This window comes from Gobius niger (assembly GCF_951799975.1).
Source record: "Gobius niger genome assembly, chromosome: 1".
NCBI lineage: Eukaryota > Metazoa > Chordata > Actinopteri > Gobiiformes > Gobiidae > Gobius > Gobius niger.
The window spans coordinates 65092472-65108777 of NC_136852.1; the positions used below are offsets into that span (position 1 = coordinate 65092472).

General features: G+C 40.9%; 1 protein-coding gene across 2 annotated transcripts in view; it reads right to left on the reverse strand.

Moving 5' to 3' along the window:
- Nucleotides 1–16306, reverse strand: part of fbxl17 (F-box and leucine-rich repeat protein 17) — a 366739-nt gene that overhangs the window by 268087 nt on the left and 82346 nt on the right. For both annotated transcript variants that reach the window (XM_079571769.1, XM_079571770.1), the window contains exon 7: nucleotides 1282–1389. In XM_079571769.1, coding sequence (XP_079427895.1) covers nucleotides 1282–1389 — 108 coding nt within the window. The remainder of the gene's footprint in view (nucleotides 1–1281; nucleotides 1390–16306) is intronic.

A 16306-nucleotide genomic window follows, 5' to 3' on the forward strand; every position in this document is an offset into this window, starting at 1 on the left:
ACGGGGGCACGGGCACGCACAAAGACCAGACAGGTACGCATCAACTCATCTAAGCTCAGGTAAGAACATATCACAGTATGGAAAAATGGTGGCCTGTTCCTTTAACATAGAGACTGCAGTTACACGTAAGACGTGAGGTGGCAGTAGTGAGTATAAAATGACCAACTTACATCTAGTCCTTTTAATTTTAGTCAAGATTTCGTCAAATAATTTTCTTATATTTAAGTTCAGCTTTAGTCGACTATATTTGCATGTCAATTTAGTCGACTTTAGATTTATAATATTGATTCATTTTAGTTTTCTGCTTTATGGAGCCTCTCCCACATGAACAAAGCTCAGGGCTGTTCCTTTGGCAGTGAATTTACATGACATGAGGCTCTTTTCAAACTGTCATTGGAAGTTTGGATGATTTTAGTCTCTTCTTTTCATCGTCTTATTTTAGACAGCAAAAAACATCAGGACATTTTAGTCAAAGTTTTTGTCTCATAATCAATATTTCATTTGGTTTTAGTCCAATTTTAGTCCTCAAAAATAACAAACAAAAACACACAGGAGACTGAAAAAACAATGCGAACTTTGCCAAAATGAACTATACACTGTGTAATCAGAAGTAAGAAAAGTTACAACGTTTGCTCCAAAGGAAACAGGATTTATGGGAATCTGTCGCATTTGAGGGACGTATTTCACAGGTAGTGTCTAAGAGTATAATGTCAACAAAGGCTCTACCAGGTAAGCCAACAAATTGTCCAGTAAATTACAAAATGATGGTTGAATGACAATGATAAGTCAAAAGAACTATTTCCATAATTTTCAACTCATTCCTCCATTAAACTTGCACAGAAAAGTTACATTGAAAAGCAGTGTTTCCTGTTTAAGTCAGGCCAGCAGCATGTGGTCGCGTGTGTGTGTCCATGTTTGCATGGCACAGAACGTCTTTAACCATGAAGCCCTCCTCATTTGCATGCTAATATCCCGAACAGCGGGGTGTAGTCCAACAGTGGCGAATTAATAGCATTCATCTCATTAGCTTTCATGAGATTTAAAGTTAACGCTAAACAACTTCAAAACTAAGTAAAAGGGAGGAAAGAGGCTTTAGTTTTAGTTGGCAAAAGTTAAATTCTGCCCCTCGAGACTGTACTAAATGCTGCTCCACAAAACAACATCACTCAAGAGATCTTCAGAGGAGGGGGGGGGGATTTTTCAAATACAAAGAGCGTAAATTGAAGCTTCAACTGCACAGCGAGCGGCGGGGTAGTTTAGGAATGGTAATGCGTTACTTACAGCGGTGAGATGAATGACCCCCTGGGAAGTGACGGGACATCCCATGAAGCCCACGAACTGCAGCTCCGGACAGTGCTCAGCCACGGCTCGCACGGATCTGTCGGTGACCTTAACACAGACACACAAAAGAAAAATTACACATTATAAAATCGAGATTAAGAGGCCTTTAGAGTTCGCTGCTTTGTAATTAAAACATTTAAACTTAAAGGGGCTAGTTGCAAGTTTGCCATTTTATACTCACTACTGCCAAATCAGGTCATACATGTAACTGCAGCTTCTATATTAAAGGGACGTTTCAGGATTTTTGACATAGGGCCTCATTTCCTAGTTAAAAACAGTCTGACCCGCTCCACAGAGCACCTGATGCAAATCACTTATAACGCCAGACTAACCCTATAAATGTCTGTGTCGAGTAATTTTAAAGGGGCTATATCATGCTATTTTAGCCATTCCAAAGTTAAGTATAGGCATTTATATGATATATTGTACCTCTACCATTATGGAGCACTAATTTTTGTGATAAATATAAGTGTTTTCTGGAGGTATTTTTCAAACCCGGAAGACACAACGCTTCGATTCAGTTAACTCCGCCCCCTCTCTCCGCGCATACAACTTTACCGTAATATAAATAGACAACAATAAGTGAAGTTACTTCACGATGCAGTTATACGGAGTTGACATCTGCAACACAGCTTCATAAATGGCTAACACACATGCTAATATGCTAACACACAAGCTAACCCGCATTTGGATTGACTCACCCTCTGCTCCATCGCTGTTTACATTATGGGACTCGCGTTGGTTATAAAAGTTAATCCACTTTGATTCTGGCGAAGGTTCACCAAACATCCATCAGTGACAATCACAGAAAAACACCATTTTGGTGATAGTCGCTGAATCCCGGAGAAAAAAACAGCGGAGTGGCCTCTTCCTGAAAAGGGTTGAATATAAACTCCTCGTCCTCGTAGCCAAACGCGCTTCTTTTTCTCCGTGACATTATCGTTAGTTAAGAATGAAGAACAGCTGTGTCCAGAGTAGGTAACGAGCTCCATCTTCACAGCTGCAGCGCAAACATGACTGATCTGTTCAGACGCGATGTGTTTGTTTTGGCCACAGCTGACCTGGAAGCACTTCGGGCACATCCTTTTTTTTTTTTTTTTTTTCATTTTTCACTCTTTGTTTCTCTCTTACGACAGAAATAATGAAAAAGCTGTTTTACAAATTAAAATCAGGCCGTAAGCATAGAATTAAGACATTACATTACAGACGTCGAGCACTTCCGTTCCGTTGTTACGACACAACTGAACACTCAGCCGTTCATGAGGAGAGGGAGGAGCAGCTGCTCAGAGAGCAGGATTCAGGAGGATTACTGAGAGCTGCGTGAATGAAGCCGCAAACCACTCTGGGGGTGTTTTTGATAAGGAAATAGCATTACAACATGGCTAAAAGCTCCAAAAAGTCGATTTTGCAGGATATAGGACCTTTAACCATTTTGCAGCTTCGTGGTTGTAAAAGCTACACAGCGGCGGAGTGATCTGCTAGAAAATAGTCCCTCAAAATGCGATCATTCATGTGATGCAAGGTCAGTAATATTCCAAAAAATCGACACAGACAATTATATGGTTAGTCTGGCGTTATAAGTGATTTGCCTCAGATGCACTGGGGAGCGGGTCAGACTGTTTTTAATGCGGGCTAGTTGATACCATAGAAATGTGCTAGCCTAGCACTAGCCTAGCGCCACAAAACTCTTCAAATATAAGAACTGCTTGAATTACAAAAAAATATATATCCAGAAATCAGCAACACTCTGGATAACTAGGAAATGAGGCCCTATGTCAAACATCCTGAAATATCCCTTTATAATTATTATAATATATTAAGCTCGTGCATGAAGGCACTTCAGACCCGAATTAACACCTTTTTGAGTGACAGTGCAGGATTTTAGAGGCAGTTGTGGTGAACAGGTCTGGGCTCATTCTACACATTAGGACATGGCTGGAACATGTAGAGGAGGAAAATACATCATTTTAACATTTTTAAACTCCGTATAGTCCCTTTAAACCAACAGCAACCCTTGACAATGAAACTAGAGGCAAAAGCTCTGGCTCCATCCTCGCAATACCACCACACAAATAATGCATCACTTAAATCTCATACGGTCATGTTATATTGATGGTGCAAGACAATAAGAATGAATGGGTGAAAACCAGGATATTTCCATAGAAAGCGTGTAAAAGGCGGAGTGTGTTTCATCTGGTGATTGATGGGAGTCTCCCTATCATTCTAACAGCTCATAATGGATCAGCGATCGATGTGGAAGCAGAACATTTCCAGCGGCTTCCACTGTAGCCATCGATACGGCTATTGATATCCCCTGCTCCTCCCTACCGCTCCCGCCTCAGATTGCCTCTTCTCTCCACAGACCTTCCAGCTCCTCCATCAAGCGAGCGAGCGCACGCGGGAGAGGGAGAGAATAGAGAATTGACTGTGCGCTGTGATTAACCGCCAAAACAAGCCTGCATCCAGTGAAAAGATCTGAAAAATCGAGCAAAAGATGAGAAACTGTGGGCACCAAGTTTCTGCAGTCTGTTCAACACAAAGAAAACTCAAAGGAGAAAGTGAGACAATGGCAGTACATCAGAAGCCGTTCACAGAATCTCACAAAATCAATGGTTCCTAAAGAGAATTGTTCGACAAAAAATGGTCCGCTTCTCTGATGCCACTGCTTGTGGCAAGAGTAACTTTCTGTAGTTGTTCCAGACAACTTAAGCATTATTGGGAACATTTGAATAGATTGCTGTGCAACCAGAGGTGCAGGAACACCAGGGGGTACACACGATATTAGCAGGGGCTCTTTAAAACTATTTCAGATCAAAAAGATGATGAAACTGAATAGCTGATGATTTTAAAATAAAAGTCAATTTTAATGATGTTTTGCGAGTGTTATAGCCTAATATTGAATACAACACAAAACTTAATACTAATAAATTCACTGAGTTCAGTCGATCATTTTCTTCACATCTGGCTGCACCCCTGAGGTAAGGAGCACTTTGAGTAGAAATGAAAGACTCGATGGAACACGAGGTTGGGACTGTTATAATGTCACACCCTCATATAAAACCCGGAGGGGCTCTGTTTCATTCATGCATGTATGCCTGCACAGCGCACACATTTCATGTTTTTATCGTAAGTATTGTAACATCGACAAGATTAGCAATTCATGTTGCAAAATTTAGTAGAATTAAGATTTGAAACATAATGAAATGTTAAATGAGGTCTAAGCTACAGAGTTCATACTTAACGAGACCTTGTGGAGACAAGGTGTTTTTTGTTGTTGTTTTTTTTGTTTTTTTTACAGAAGCTACTAGACATAATTGTGTCTGTGATTCTCTAATTGCAGCCATTAAAATAGTGTTTCCCATTCAGTTACAATTAGTTGCACAGCCCTACCCTACGAAGCAAGCAGAATATAGTTAAAGCCACACCTCTGAGAATTTGATCCAATGAATAAAACTGAAATACAAGCCTTTATTTTATGACAGATACTTTTCATAATTGAAAAACACCTCATAAATGTCTCTCCTAAGACATGACTAACTTTACCGGTACGTCTCCAGCTCGTCAGGTTAGTTCCTCAGCCAAATCCATTCATTTTCAGTGTCGAGCATGTTTTGTACTGATGGCAACAGTATAGTCCAACATGTTACGCAGTGTGCCTTTAAACAAGTTATAAACAAAGAGTGTAGGCAAACACATCTTTGCCGTTTCAAAAACAGACAAATGGAAAAATATTAAAGGATCCAGAAAACCATTGAATACCATCTTCCAACACTGGCTTGTTTGCATCCTAAAACCACTCCCACATCCTGGCCCCAAAGCGTTATTCCTTCCACTTTGGCTTGTAACACAAAGCTTTCCCTCACAGTGGATACAGTAGCTGCACCTGGGGCATTGTCTCTGAAGCCTGATTGACAATATAATTTATTAGCCATTAAGAGTGGACGCGGTGATGGTTGGCTGATGGAGATCTTGGCTCACATAACCACAACACTACATTCCACACTAATGTCAAAGCTCACAGCGAACAACAACACAACAACGTTAGCTACGAAAGAGTTTTCTAATCAACGTACAAGATTTTCCAACTGCTAGTTCCTGTCTGCTGGTAGCTTCATAATAAAAAATAATAATAGACATTTACTTGTGTGGACCAGCAGATGCTTGGCACAATAACTTGCACTTAATAATCAATCATTCTTCACTTTATTGATCCACGTGGCGAGCTGCTGGGTCATAGTAGCAAATAAATCAATGTGGAAAACACATAAAAACATGAATAGAATACGTTTTGAAAAAGGTAGTAGTAGCAGTAACCTTTAGACCTAATCATAATACCAGATTCAAAGGGATACTGAGTCAAGGCAACGTTCAAAAGTGTTCAAAAGCGTTTGAAAGTGCAAAATCTTATCCCTTGAAAGAAAGTACTTGTAAAATATAGTTTATAAAGTAACCATAAATTGAAGCTGTAAGACATTGTACTGCTAAAAGTGTGGGTGGGTGTGCCGGGTGTTTTCAGGGGCAGAAATATGAATTATTTCTTCAAAAGATTGAAATCTTTTTCAAGTGTAAGGGAAAAAAACTACACTTGGATGATATTTAATTTGTTCTTCCGGCTGTGTAGAGCTGCATGAATCCGAATCAAGAGTCACAATCTGAACTATTGTAGCTCTGCAGATTACAGCCCATAACTGCATTATACAGCCTAATCTAAAGACTATAGAGTAGGTAATGGAGACAGGACACCAAGTAGGATACTATTGGTTTGCATTGTGGTGTAGAAATCAAATACCTTTTGACAATACAGATTTCTTGTCCGTTCCATCGCTTCATTATGAATCTCAAGACAACATGCAAAGTCTTACGGTGTGTAGAACATGGTGAAATCTGAAGTCTGTCAAATGAAAAAGTGTGGGAATGGGAACCAGAATGAAGCAGAGGCAGCATGCACTTTCAAACCTTTCACTGTCTTTGATTTTGAAACAAAAAGAAAAGAAACACAGAAGGGCTTAGCAGAAGTCACTGGTGGCAGTCCAGGAAAGCTTTTTAGAGGGGATCTGGATAATGGACTCAAAACAGTGGAAACGCCCAGTCATGAAGATTGTCTGCTGGAGAGACGCAGTGGAAGCAAGAACACATAAATGGAAGGTTGTGGTTTGGTGTTCGGTTTGTTGAAAACGCTTTGGCAGCACCCAGGAGACACTTCTGCCAATAAAAGTCTTTAAACTTGTCCATATTGTCAATTGTCAAATAACCGATATTTAGTGTTGCTTCATTTCTCCGAGGAGGTTGTAGTTTAGGTTTGAAGGGCGGAGACATTCAAACCTCCCATGACTGAAACTGGAGAGCGATCATTTGCTGTCACCAAGCCCAGAGAATTGGAAAAGTTGTGTCACAGTTCGGGCGTGGCAAAGACAGGAGCCAAATGATGCAATTTAGCAAATTAAAAACATATTTATTGCATTCACATCCTCAGTCTTTCTTTACTTTGGTGTTTATGTTTTCCCCCCAAAAATACGCTCAGGTGAATGAAGGTTAATGGCGGCGCCGGGTGGAGGGCAGTGACCGTGCCATTTGTCTATGTTCCACCTCCGCAATCAAAACACACCCCAACCATTCATCACACACACCAGGAAAACAAATATACATTCTTTTTTTTTTTTTGGGTCTGGGAAAAGAAAACTATTGAACTTTTCCCCGTCTTTGCCAAAACTGGAGCCAGTCAAAGTCAACACCCCTTTGCAGCTCTGCCTGGAAAGTGTTCAACCAGAAACTTCAGTGAGAGGCCAGACCCGCGGCCCATTCAGAGTGCACTGAGGCATTGAGGGAGCACTTTAACTGGTTTCCACAGTCTGTCACTCAAACTCCCATATAAGCAGGGATTGCTCGGTATTGAGGGTAGTTTTACCTGTGCATTGCCTGTAAAGTTATTGGCAATCCAAGTACGGTCTTAAAGGAATAGTCCACAGTTTTTCCATACTGAGATATGTTCTTGCCTGATCTTAGACGAGTTGATGCGTACCTGTCTGGTCATTGTGCGTGCCCTCAGTCGCACAAAAAGAGCAAAGATGTTGTTAGCATTTGGCCTCTGCCAATGTATGCCTATAGCTCCAAACGGGGTGAAGTTGGAAGCTACCACGCTCCTTCACGGGCACGCCCAAAGACCAGACAGGTACATATCAACAAAGCTCAGGCAAGAACATATCTCAGTATGGAAAAATGGTGAACTATTCCTTTAACAAGATCTGGAAGATCTGGGGCGGCAGTGGCTCAGTTGCAGAGCATTTGCCCAAACATTGAAAGTTCGATGGTAATCACGCCAACTTCAATCCACTTTTTGCAGGTATTGTGTAACAATCTCAAAAGCATCTTTTACGCTTTGTTAGTTGAAAAAAATCAATATTCAAACTAAATCCAATGGTTTCACTTGCTGATTTTCAATCTCAGTGTAAGCCCCTCCTCCTCTTGCTCCCCTTTGCTCTGCAGCTGATTAAAAAAATTAGAGAAGAAATGGGCCGCATATTGTCTGGGGAAAATCCAAAGAATACTCAAAGATGCCTGAGTGGGTCGAAACACAGCTCCAGGGATCTTTTCGATGTGAGTTCCAAGTTGTTTTCATATGCAGCCACTCCTCAAAGCAATGATTAGCTTGAGAAGGGGGTGATGATTCAGGCTTGGCTTATTAAAATACTAGTAAGACGAAATTGCTATGTGTTTTGTGGTAGCAATGAAATGTAGAGTTGGACTCATGACACTCAACAGTGCAGTTTCAAGGCGATAAAACAAATTTATTTGCTATAACTTCTTAACTCTACAAAGACCTGAATATTGTACATAGATCTCCACCGGCGCTTTTAGATCTAAAATGGCTTCATAAAGACTAAAATGATCCATCTCAGCAGTTTTCCTGATCAATACAAAGCTCCGGGCAACCCCCACTGCTCACTTAGCACACAGCGCATGTGCATCTTGTCGTAAAGAGACCTTTCTTCTCTAGTAAAACTTTACGACTTTGCGTGTTGTTGCTTTTGTCTCCAGGCTTCCAGATATTACAATGGAAGTAGTCGTTTAGCTTCTCAGCTAGATCACCAGTCTCTTGAGTCAATACAGCGCTCACCCGCTCTTTAAAAGCAGACAAAGTTGGGAGTGATGAGCGGATTGTTGTAGGGGTCCTCGGAGAGTATTTATGGGGGAAATGATTACCTTGGAAAGAGCAGAACTTTGATGAAAATCGGCCCACTTCCATTTACGGGCTTACGGGCTTGCAGTCGGCGTCCCTGTTTATGTGTAATATCGGAAATCAGTAGAACCGCACTGAATACTGGAGAAAACCAAAGAATCTCATAAAGGCATGGTGATTTTCAGTGGCCTTTGACTGGCGCAGGCATTGTGCTGAGTTGTCAATGCACAATGCGGCGTGGTAATAAAGGGACTGTTTTGAAGCTAGAGTATTTCCGCAGTAGTCAGGCTTTTTACTTTTTAATATGCACTTACTGGTATGAAAGTCGTACCTGCGTCTAACACACGCCTTTTGTGGAGATGGGGAACGTCTATTACTGCCATAACTATAAAACATCTCAACGACTCATTGAATTATAGATAAATGCTACAGTCAGTGAAATTTTACGCATTTATGACTTAGAAACTGTATGGAAAAAGTAACTTCATCAGACGAGTCAATGTCTGTGAGGTTGTGTACATTATAGTAACAATGCATTTCAATAGTCATTCAGAGGAAAGGTGCTACTAATAAAGCATTGAGAATAGATGACCATAAACAATGTTATAGGATGATTGGGCAGAGCTAGTATTGAAAAGATAAATTGATATGGTCCCAATTACGCCTCTGCAATATGAGAAAACAATTGTGGTATTCAGTAACTGTCTTAAGCATTGCCATAACTATACTATTACAATATTTTACAACCAAAAAATGTCCAATACAAGTTGTTTTCATCACATTGCTTCAAAACAAGACCGAATCCGATTAAGTAGTATTAGTATTAAAGGTGCATCATGCAATTTTGTTATGTGGACAAAAATGTTTTTATTTGTGCATCCTTGACGTTTCAGTGACCCAGTGGCTGTATGAGTGGTCAGCATGGCGCCATGATGCTCCAGAATCAATTGCTTTTAGAGTTTCTGATCTGAGTCTCTGATTTTCACCGCTGACGGACTCTCTCACCAGAAATCCTACAAAACAATTTATCCTGGAGAGTTTTAGGCCATAAAAAAAGCATAAAAAGTTGTAGAATTGACCTTTAAAGTGCATATGAAAATATGACTTATATAGAAGGATAACATCAGTTGCATAATGTTTTTATTTCAGTGAAGCAGCAATTTTAAGCTGCTGACAGGAAGTCACACGGATAAAGGTAAAGTTACATAGCAGTTTGACTCTATCATTTCCCACTGACTGGTTGGCACGGCAACAGTAAAAATTCTTTGCCTTCACCTATGTCACTTCCTGTCTGTGTCCAATAAGGAAGTGAAACTATAAACATCACACAAATGGCCAAACTAAAGAAAGCCGTGTACAACCTTTAGCAAAAAATGTTTATAATGTGTAATATGCACTTTCAGGCTGCAGCACATATGGCAGAACACTTATATCCCGAGTCCCGTCTCACTGAATGTCTTTCCCGGATCTTCACCATCCTTTCACCTTGTGCCCGTCAGCACAAGCCATGATCCCCAAAAAATGCCTTTAAAAAAATAATACAAGAAAAAGCACAAGACAACTTGGTTGACGACAAACCAAGTTGGAAAATCAAACTCCCCAGTTCAATTGAACACAGCACTGGAGCAAAAGGCCCAAAAATAGGGTTACAGTTAAACTAATTATAATCTCACGACCAAACAGAATTTTCAAGTCACTGTATATTTTTGTGACACATTTGGATTATTGCAATTCAGATACTGTGTCACCTAATATTGCAATAACAATAATTTCCAGGAGAAAACAGTTCAGCTGGAGGCAAACCACCAAGGCACTGGGAGACTCCACGCAGTCGTTCTTGTAAGCATAATAGAGGGAATGATAATTTATTGTCCATAAATTATAATGAACCCTCTTGACAAGCCAACGCATACACGCCGACTGTAGTTATTTGATCTTATTACTGACGATGAGGGCTCTTGAATCGGCTTCATCTTCTCAATCAGTCTAATTAAGCAACTCTTGTGCACACAAAGCCGCGAGTCAACTGACACATATTAATACTAATCACATACAACGCTATATGAACCGTCCAACTTCAGGCAGCATTTTTAGCAGCTTTGCATAGAAAAGCAGCTCTCTGGCAGCTGTAGGAAATCCTCAGAAACATATTAGAGCTGCAAGTCTTTAAAGTCAATGAAATGATCCTCGTCTGAATTCATTCTAGTTCAGTGAAGCGGAGACTCCTCATAGTGGCTCACTGCTGATATTGTAATTACGGCATCTTCGTTCTCAAAAGGGGGCTCATGCATTTTTATCATTTTTAATAAAGCAAACAAGATAAAACAGTACGTATAGAGGAGCTTAGTGGAATGAGAATGAAGTCGAGGGAGGTAATGTGAAAATAGAAGCGGAAGAAGTTTCATTTTTGCGGGCGTCCTTAGAAATTAATGTGTTCATTATAGACCGCAGGGTTTTGGCAGTTCATTATCTTGTGATCTAATTCGGTCTACATGTAAGTTGTAGAGAGCGCAGTGGTAGCTTTAGCCATGTATTGAGCACTAACATGGTCACTAATTATGTTAAATTGTGTCATATGGTTTTAATGTTGAAAAAAAAATGTATCTAATATGATGCAACCGTTCAAATTCAAGCTAAATACTTTCACTTTAGTTTGTTTTCACCTCTTGTTGCCATAAAGGCATTGAAAAACCGCAGCGATGCGACAGTAAAAGCCGCTGTTGACAGTCACCAGTGCGGTCGTGCATGTCCAAACAGGTCCCAGAAGGAGGTAAAACTTTAACCACCAGCAGCAAAGTGTCACCATGACTGACAGCAGTGACACTTGGCCCCCCACACCCCCACAAAACATCACAACCCACGATGCCGCAGTGTGGTCAGAAGCCTTTTGTTTGCCTTGACAAAAAGCCTCTCTGACCCTCACTTATTTTCTAACTGCATCTGCAACTCTCTGAGCAGATTTTATTACCGTCGTAACCTCTGTCCTGCTCATTAAATTATAAGAGAAAGCACTGCACAAGCCGAAAGCCCGGGATTTAAAAGCGTGCGTGGTTGAGGCCGTGCTCTGACTCCCACCATCGCCAGCTAACTGAGGGCAAAGGACAGGCATACCAAATCAGTGACATTCAATGGATTCAGCAATTATGCAGAGAATGTTGTAAAAAGTCTAATTTTCCATATTTCCATAATTGGAATTTGGTTTAACGTATAATTTAAAAAGTGCAGGGTGCCAAAGGCTAAAATTGCAATCAAATTGCAGGTAAAATTAATCTTAACTGTGGCATGGGGGCTAGTTGGTCACCTCACATAGCAGGACGGTCCTGGGTTTGACTCCTGGACCACATGAGGACTGGACTCTCCGTGTTCTTCCTGTATCAAGTCGGGTTTCCTTAGGGAGTTCCAGTTTCGCAATGAACCAAAAACATTACGATTTTCATCAAGATTTTGTTGACTAAAACCAAAGCTCAAGAAAAGTAGTCTCAAACTGCATTGAAATGTGCAAGAACAAAAGGTATAGGCAAAAGTATGAGGAAGAAGTTAATGTTAACATGAAAGGAAATGACATATTGTAACCTGAGAAATAGTGGGTGATGCGGTAGACCTCAGAGAACTATTGACAAAAGGACCACAATTTATCTGCAAAGTGCATTGTATAGTTTTCAAAAATCAATGACGTCTGGAACTATGACTATGCTTTAAAAAAGTGAAACTCTCGAAATCAATAGATTTAGCTTTTCTCCAGCTGTGGCGATCTCACGCACAGTTTGAAAAGCTGTGACCCTTCTTCCATCGTGTACAAAGCCAACAGTACGTAGACTATGCAAAGTTGCTTCTTCAGCTCTGACAAAGGTGCCATTTTGTGCCTTTTTACCGTGGTTATCGATTGCAGAGGCCATCTCCAACACATCCAGGGTCCTTATATACTCGTCAAACTATCTTGTCGATGTCATCAGCTTTGATTATTCCAGGGAAATGCATACAGATGATTGGCAACGCAATTTATCGACTTGCTCTTGACAGCTCTTCCCTCGACTGTAAATTACCTGTCATTTACGCAGCGGTTAAGCGTTCACTTTCCTTGCAGTGATAGAAGATGAAGCAAGCAACTGTAATGGTGCATATCTTCATCCGTACAGCAGTTTAGCAAGAAGCCAGAGCCCAAAGATTGATCGCGTCTATGTGTGACGGTGAAATTGAGGAACAGGCTAAAGTGCCACATGGTTGCAAGTTGAGCTAGTGGTGAACTCCGGAGGGTGTTTTTCAGCTTGTCAATAGTTCTTCGTTCCATGTCAAATGTGGAGAAACTGAGGAAAGTTGGTAGCCGCCATTCTGTGATATCTTCGAAGAATTAAAAGTGTAAGAAGTTGTTGTAACAGTTGCCGGTGTTACAAAAAAGAAAGGAAAAGTGAGTGTATGGTGCAACATGGCCAAAGCTGAAAACGTTAGCTCTTTCTTCAGCATTTGGGGGATTCAGTGGTCAGTCCAAGAGTGGTGCAAAATCAGAAAAAAAAATAATACAGCAGTCAGTCAGTGAGAAGCGCTGAACAAACAACTCTGATCCACAGAGATCTTACGTTACAGGTTTTAGGACTTAGAGGATATGCTGCTAAGTTTGTGCTGCTAAAACTTCTGTAAAAATGTTAGGCAGCACGATGTCGCAGTGGTTAGTGCTTGTGCTTCACAGCTAGAAAGTCCCGGGTTCGGACCCCAGCTGGAGGGGGCCTTTCTGTGTGAAGTTTGTGAGTTCTTACCGCAGGTGCTCAAAACATGTCCAATGAATTTGACTGTGGTGGTGGACGGAGGGGCCGATCGCCCAGATTGGCAGACTCACTTTCATAAGTCTTCCCCAATGGGCGGCTGAGTATGGTGGAAATGAATAATGACAACAGTGCAGCACTTGAACGGTCAGACAGTCTTGTGTTCAGTGATGGTAATAAACGTCTCCTGCATATGACAACCACAGTCCTGCCTGTTTCTCACCTAAGTTCATTCGGACAAGGCAAGTTTATTTGTATGGCACATTTCATGTATATATTTCATGACAACTCAATGTGCCTCACAGCAACACCAGAAACCCAAACACAATACAAAATGCAATAAAAAGCATTAAAAACACAATAAAATTACATTAAAAATGACATAAAAAATATGTATATGTGTATATTAACATTTGTTAAAGTACAATCAATTGCCATAGGCAGCAGTAAAAAGTCCTTTCAGCCTGGACTTAAACATAGTCACATCCTCACGGAGGCTGTTTGTGACAGGTCAGGTTCTGGTCAGAGACAAATGCATGAATTAATCTCCCAAAGTCTTGTTTATGACTACATAGTTTCACCTCAACTTTTACATTCAACATTATTTTTCATAACTGTGAGAGGTATAATCTTGAAATGTTCCTATCTAATTAGTGCAAGATGCGGAAAATTTCACACATAAAAAGAGGTCAGAAAGACGGCAGCTGTTTAAAAGAAAAATTCTAAGGTTCTTCAGAAAGGCAAAGTTAAGTTTTAGGTGAGAAAAGTATTGATGATGTGATTTGATCCATTCCAATGTGCTTTTTTTTTTTTTTTTTTTGCACCTCCAAGAGCATTAACATTTGAGAGACGGCGGAAATCTGAACTGCTAAACCGACAAAGGATCCCATGCATTTCAGAGCATGAGGCTTTTATGCATAATAAGTCCCCACGGAGACGAGGTATTTGTTGTTTCACATTACATTATCTAAATAATTGCTTCCTCGGGGCTATGTAAAAGAAAACCTTTACAACTGCAATTACGATTCGATGGCGATTAATGTTGCAGCCCTATATTCTTCAGCCCACAGAAAACTTGCGCACGGTGGTCCGTCTCCCCCACCATCGGCAACCCACACAAAAACTCTTCAGCGTTTCCACGGCAACCGCCAGGGGACAATCACACGGAGCAGACCTGAAATTGACTTTTAACACTTTGAGCTTTACTTAGAGATCAGTTTTATGTCTCCCACTAATCATGAAAAATGGGGCTTAAAGAGACCCTGGTACCCGCAGACCTCTTTTTTTTTTCTTTTTTTTTTTTAAAGCGGGGAGGCAGGATTCGGCGCTGACGGGCCTATCAATGGCTGTGGCCCGTATTGGATTGTTCTGTGGAGCAGTCTATAAAGAGTCCCGCCACCTCTTCTCGGTATCGACGCGCCGCTGAAGGTATGGAGCAGCAATTGGCACGGGCTGAGAGGGGGTGCGTGGGTATAGAGCAGCCTTCTGTGCGGCAGAGATGACATTGATCTTGTTGGCGCATGTCTGATGTTAATCCCGACTAAATAAGCCGTTCAGCAAATGTGATAAAGCCTCGTGTTTGCGCGAGAAGGCATTTGTGGAGAGAAACTGTGCCCCGGAGCGAAGGTACTGCAAACCAATGCTGCATCGTTAACATACAATGCAATTCGATAGCAAAACTTGGCAGAAAAGCTTATGCATAGGCTAAGAGGTTCATGACATATTCCCAAGATATAATAATACTAATGGTTTATGTTGGCAGGATGCACTCAAAGCGGTTTCGAAGCGGTACAACTGAGCTTGGAAGCTCAGGATCTCCAGAATTCATTGAACTTTAACTACTGGAGGCCGACACTAGCACTAATTTGGACGACATTGGGGGAAGTTGCTGGGGTTGTGGAAGTAGGAGAGAGATACGTGATAAGTTCTTGTCTATTGCACTGTTTTGTAGCAAAGGAATGACAAATGAGCAGAGGAACCGATTTAGACCAAGATCCTCTGTTCCGTTTCAGTGCTGCCCTTGAAAGAAATTACAACACCTTAAAGCTTTTGTTGTTATAAGGGTCATTTTAATTTTGCCACCTCAAAGACCTCGTTGCGCTGTCTTCTTCTAAATGTTTATTGAGCAATGAAAGATAAAAGTAGAAACTAAACTAGTGCAAATTTATTTTTGCTTTACTTTGTGGGCGAGAAACGTGCATATACTTAATTTGCTTGAACAGTCTGGATGTGCAGGAGGGATTGTGCGAGCTAGAAACAAGTTTTGGCCGAAACAAAATAGTTCACAGTTTGAACAGGAAAAATCCCCCACATTAAAGGAGTACTAAGTAAGTCATGCCCCTAGAGGCCAAAGCGCCACTGCAGGTGTCGTAGCATGTTGCGTTTTTTTACTCATTAATTATCCGTGAGAGTAAATACTACGCTGACAGAAAAGGCAAAGGGAGAGAGGGACATTGTACATCCAATTACACAATGGAGATAACTTTTTTCACTCAAACTTGGCTGTAAATACTGTTTAAATGGCGCTAGCCCGCAGCTATTGTCTGTTAGCCTGCTAGCTTCTTTGTCGTGATTCCATCAGTGTGTATTGGGGCCTCCGACCCGGTGCAGGAAGGCTGCAAGTGTGGTTTTAAGGCCAGAGACACCAGGGGGAAACTAAAGACCGCCCAATCGTCGCATCAACACTTGTATTGCCCCCAGAGGGACTACGAAACGGATTTATTAAGGTAAACAAGCAACTTAGTACTGCTTTAACCGAGCACATTTTCACCAGTTTTACCCAAATCGAAAAGCTTCTCGGCTGGAGTTTACAGCCTATAGACCTAGAAAGACCTAGAACTCACCCAAGCTTCTGAGTTTTTGTTGTATTTTGTTATCAATTTTTTTTCCGTTTTTGTCATATTTTCATTGCATTTGTGTCATTTTAAGTTTTTTTGGTTGTTTTCATTGCTTTTTTGTAGGGTTTTGGCCGCAATTGTTGTCTTTTTGTGTGTAATGCAACTGTGATCAAGCCATAAAAATGTGACCAAAA